Genomic DNA, 5,138 nt, shown 5'->3' on the forward strand with positions numbered 1-5,138 from the left:
AGAGCAAGTTAGACAAACACCTGTCAGCGATGGTCTAGATAATACTTAGTCCTGCCATGAGCAGGGCCGGCGCAACCCATTAGGCGACCTAGGTGGTCGCCTAGGGTGCTACAATTTGGGGGGCGGCGACCGCGGCAGTATTTCGGCAGCGGGACCTTCCACCGCCTCTGTGGGGGCAGCATTTCGGGGCGGGACCTTCCGCTGCCTAGGGCGGCAGAAAAGCTGGCGGCGCTCCTGGCCATTAGTGCCATGAAATGACCTTTCAAGGTCTCTTCCAGTCCTATGATTCTATCTGTAGATCCATTCACTTCCGTGGGGCTGTGCTCAGATGAAGTATTCTCCCGGGATGGAACTTATAGCAATATAGTAAATCACTGTTTCCACGATGTTTACTCCTAAAAATATCCTTGATCCTTCGAGATTTACTAGAAAAGGGCCATATTTATTTTTTGGACTAAATATGTATTCATCATAATTAGAAGTTTTAGGTCAACATTACATTGAAAGATCATTTTCATTATCCCAACCTCTCGTTTCACAACAAAGTGCAAAATAACAGAAAAACACTTTGTGACCATATGCCCATAATTTGGCCATGATGATCCATTTAATGATCATCTAATTTACATTGTCTAAAGGATGCATATGGCACCAATCATTTATAATGAGATTGATTTAATTAATATTAGATGAGCTTTTGTATATTTGAATTCAAATAAACAATGTTCTGTGTAAATTACCATCAAGATGATTGAGGTCAAAATAGAGCCCAATGGTTTCTGTGGCACAGGTAATGTTCCAGTATTATTAATCAAGAAGATGGTCTAGGGAATGTGAGTTCTTTCTCTCTGCTTTTCTGATAACTGATCTAGTAGCTGTTTAATGAAAGGTACAATATCACTGTAAACTGAGGAAACACCTCACATTCCATTGAAATGTTAAGTTCCTTTGTGACAGATGTGTCACGTTGCAAGGAAAAATAATACTTAGTCATTAATTTCCCCTCTAATTAAGCAAAAGGGGTGTAATATGTTCATTAAGAAGACGCCATGTGCAAAGGTGCTTGCCTCAATTGTGTTATGCTACTCCCAAGCACATGGTGAATTTCGTGAACCATATGGAATGATTTCAGGTTCACTGTTCAAAAACAAAGGGTTATGAAAGAGCACTAAATGGTACTTAAACCATGAATATGAATAATTAGGTAGAAATCAAATTAACTGGAGTGATTTGCCTGAAGGACTTAAGTACCCATTAGAAATATTGAAAACTTTTAAAATTATTTACTACTGAACATTATCTCCTACACTACAAATTCTTTAATACTTGGAAAAATACGCCTCTTGAATTTCTCTCTTTCCTCTTCTGATAAGTCTCTGGGTTTAGGAGCCAAATATTGGGCCCATTTAAGTCAAAATCCAGTAAGAAGCTAGCTAAATGTTAAGATATCCTGCAAGGTAAATGTGAAATTGTTTTTAATCTGATTCTGCAGCCAGCTACATAGAATCCTCCCTTAGGCCTGGTCTACACTACGACTTTAATTTGGATTTATCAGCTTTAATTCGAATTTACCCTGCAACCGTCCACACAACGACGCTATTTATTTCGATGTAAAGGGCCCTTTAAATCGATTTCTGTACTCCACCCCGACGAGCGGAGTAGCGCCAAAATCGATTTTAACATTTCGAATTAGGGATAGTGTGGCCGCAATTCGATGGTATTGGCCTCCGGGAGCTATCCCACAGTGCATCATTGTGACCGCTCTGGACAGCAATCTAAACTCAGATGCACTGGCCAGGTAGACAGGAAAAGCCCCGCGAACATTTGAATTTCATTTCCTGTTTGCCCAGCGTGGAGAGCACAGGTGACCACAGATAGCTCATCAGCACAGGTAACCATGCAGGCTGATAATCGAAAAAGAACACCAGCATGGACCGTGAGGGAGGTACTGGATCTGATCGCTGTATGGGGAGAGGATTCAGTGCTTGCAGAACTTCGTTCTAAAAGACGAAATGCCAAAACTTTTGAAAAAAACTCCAAGGGCATAATGGAGAGAGGCCACAATAGGGACTCTGAGCAGTGCCGCGTGAAAGTCAAGGAGCTCAGACAAGACTATCAAAAAACAAAGGAGGCAAACGGTCGCTCCGGGTCAGAGCCGCGGACATGCCGCTTCTACGCCGAGCTGCATGCAATTCTAGGTGGGGCTGCCACCACTACCCCACCTGTGATCGTGGATTCCGGGTCGGGGATAGTCTCATCAGCGACACCTGAGGATTCTGCCGATGGGGGAGAGGAGGAGGAGGAGGAGGAGGATGAGCTTGCAGAGAGCACACAGCACTCCGTTCTCCCCAACAGCCAGGATCTTTTTCTCACCCTGACTGAAGTACCCTCCCAACCCTCCCAAGCCAGTACCCAAGACTCTGACCCCATGGAAGGGACCTCAGGTGAGTTTACCTTTTAAAATATAAAACTTGTTTTAAAAGCAAACGGTTTTTAATGATTACTTTGCCCTGAGGACTTGGGATGCATTCGCGGTCAGTTCAGCTACTGGAAAAGTCTGTTAACGTGTCTGGGGATGGAGCGGAAATCCTCCAGGGACATCTCCATGAAGCTCTCCTGGAGGTACTCCAAAAGCCTTGCCACAAGGTTTCTGGGCAGTGCATCCTTATTCCGTCCTCCATGGTAGGACACTTGACCACGCCATGCTTGCAGCAAGTAATCTGGTATCATTGCCTGACAAAGCCTGGCAGCGTATGGTCCCGGTGTTTGCTGGCATTCAAGCAACATCCGTTCTTTATCTTGTTGTGTAATCCTCAGGAGAGTGATATCACTCCTGGTAACCTGGTTGAAATACGGGAACTTAATTAAGGGGACAGAGGTGGCCGTTCCTACTGGGCTGTTTGCCTGTGGCGGAAAATAAATCCTTCCCTGCAGTTAGCCAAGTGCAGATGGGAAATTGGCCCTGAGCTTTTCGAGTTTGGCTAGCAGGGATCTTCCCTGTTACCAGCCACGCGGTGGGGGGAGAGGGGCGGCGGCGGGGGGGGTGGTTAGTTTGGTTCCTGCAGGGATCTTCCCTGATACCAGCCATGCAGTGGGGGGGGAGGGGTACAGCAATCATCCCAGAGAATTCATGGCGGGGGGGGAGTGGTTAGTTTGTTTTCTGCTGCTGCTGAATGTTAACAGAAAAACCGCAGCACTCTACAGGCTATGCTTGGTATGTGGGAAAGGAGGGCGCAGAAGCTGTAAGACAATGGCTTACCATGGCCGCATGCAAGCCGAATTCTGTTGCCCAGACCTGTGATCTCTAGCAGCAAAGCCACAGGCACTCAGCATTAAGAGGCAAAATGCGACCTTGCACAGAAATCACATGTGCTATGTAATGTGAATAGTGTTGGTCACCGTGAAAGAGTATAAGCATTGTTCTGCAAAATGTATCTTTTTAAACAATTCTCTCTTTATTCCCCTCCCTACAGCAGCTGCAAATTCCTCAAGCCTCCCTCCTCCATCCCGAAGGTTATCACAGATAAGGCGTCGTAAGAAGAGAACGCGAGACGAGATGTTTTCTGAAATTATGGAATCCAGCCGCAGTGACAGAGCTCATCTGAATGAGTGGAAGGAAACAGTTTCAAAGTATAGGAAAGAAGCCAGTGAACGTGAGGACAGGAGGGACCAACGTGAGGACAGGAGGGACCAACGTGAGGACAGGAGGGACCAACGTGAGGAGAGGAGAAACGCTCGAGATGAGAGGTGGCGGCAAGAAGATCAGAGTAGGCAGGATGCAACGCTGGGGCTGCTGCGTGAGCAAACAGACATGCTCCAGCGTCTGGTGGAGCTTCAGGAACGGCTGCAGGAAAACAGACTGCCACTTCAGCCCCTGTTCCACCCTCCCCCCTCCCCATGTTCCGTATCCTCCTCACCCAGACGTGTAAGAACGCGGGGGGGGGAGGCTCCGTACACCTTCCCATTCCACCCCAGTAGACAGCCCAAGCAAAAGGCTGTCATTTTTTTAACCTTTTCTTAGTGGCTTTTTCCTTCCCAGCAATCCTCCTCCCAAATACCACCCGGGTTCGCTCCCTCTTTTTCTAATCTATTAATAAAGAATAAATGATTTTTAAATGATAGTGACTTTATTTGGTTTGAAAGAAAGCTGGGGGAAGGGGGAGGGTGGGTTCCTTACAGAAAATCAGTCAATAAAGGGGGCGGGTTTTCATGAAGGAGAAACAAACAGATATTTCACACTGTAGCCTGGCCAGTCATGAAACTGGTTTTTAAAGCTTCTCTGATGCACAGCGCTTCCTGGTGTGCTCTTCTAATCGCCCTGGTGTCTGGCTGCGCGTAATCAGCAGCCAGGCGATTTGCCTCAGCCTCCCACCCGACCATAAAGGTCTCCTCCTTACTTTCACAGAGATTGTGGAGCACGCAGCAAGCAGAAATAACAATGGGGAGATTTCTTTGGCTGAGGTCAGAGCGAGTCAATAATGATCGCCAGCGACCTTTTAAACGGCCAAATGCACATTCTACCACCATTCTGCACTTGCTTAGCCTGTAGTTAAACAGCTCCTGACTCCTGTCCAGGCTGCCTGTGTATGGCTTCATGAGCCATGGCATTAAGGGGTAGGCTGGGTCCCCAAGAATAACTATTGGCATTTCAACATCCCCAACGGTTATTTTCTGGTCCGGAAAGTAAGTCCCTTGCTGCAGCCCTTTAAACAGAGTAGTGTTCCTGAAGACGCGAGCGTCATGAACCCTTCCCGCCCAGCCCGCGTTGATGTTGGTGAAACGTCCCTTGTGATCCACAAGTGCTTGCAGCACCATTGAAAAGTACCCCTTGCGGTTTATGTACTCGGTGGCTTAGTGCTCCGGTGCCAAGATAGGGATATGGGTTCCGTCTATCGCCCCACCACAGTTAGGGAATCCCATTGCAGCAAAACCATCCACTATGGCCTGCACATTTCCCAGAGTCACTAACTTTCGTAGCAGCACCTGAGTGATTGCTTTGGCTACTTGCATCACAGCAGCCGCCACAGTAGATTTGCCCACTCCAAATTGATTCCCGACTGACCGGTAGCTGTCTGGCGTTGCAAGCTTCCACAGGGCTATCGCCACGCGCTTCTCAACTGTGAGGGCTGCTCTCATCT

General features: G+C 47.2%; 1 protein-coding gene across 1 annotated transcript; it reads left to right on the plus strand.

Annotated features, from left to right (window-relative positions):
* The first annotated feature begins 2,146 nt into the window (after positions 1-2,146).
* LOC128835062 (uncharacterized) lies at positions 2,147-4,046 on the plus strand. Its single transcript, XM_054024408.1, has 2 exons — positions 2,147-2,444; positions 3,474-4,046. Exons 1-2 carry the CDS (start codon positions 2,429-2,431, stop codon positions 4,019-4,021), a joined length of 564 nt encoding a protein of 187 aa, XP_053880383.1. The 5' UTR covers positions 2,147-2,428; the 3' UTR covers positions 4,022-4,046.
* Positions 4,047-5,138: the final 1,092 nt, after the last annotated feature.

The sequence above is a fragment of the Malaclemys terrapin genome, chromosome 3 (assembly GCF_027887155.1).
Source record: "Malaclemys terrapin pileata isolate rMalTer1 chromosome 3, rMalTer1.hap1, whole genome shotgun sequence".
NCBI classification, from domain to species: domain Eukaryota; kingdom Metazoa; phylum Chordata; order Testudines; family Emydidae; genus Malaclemys; species Malaclemys terrapin.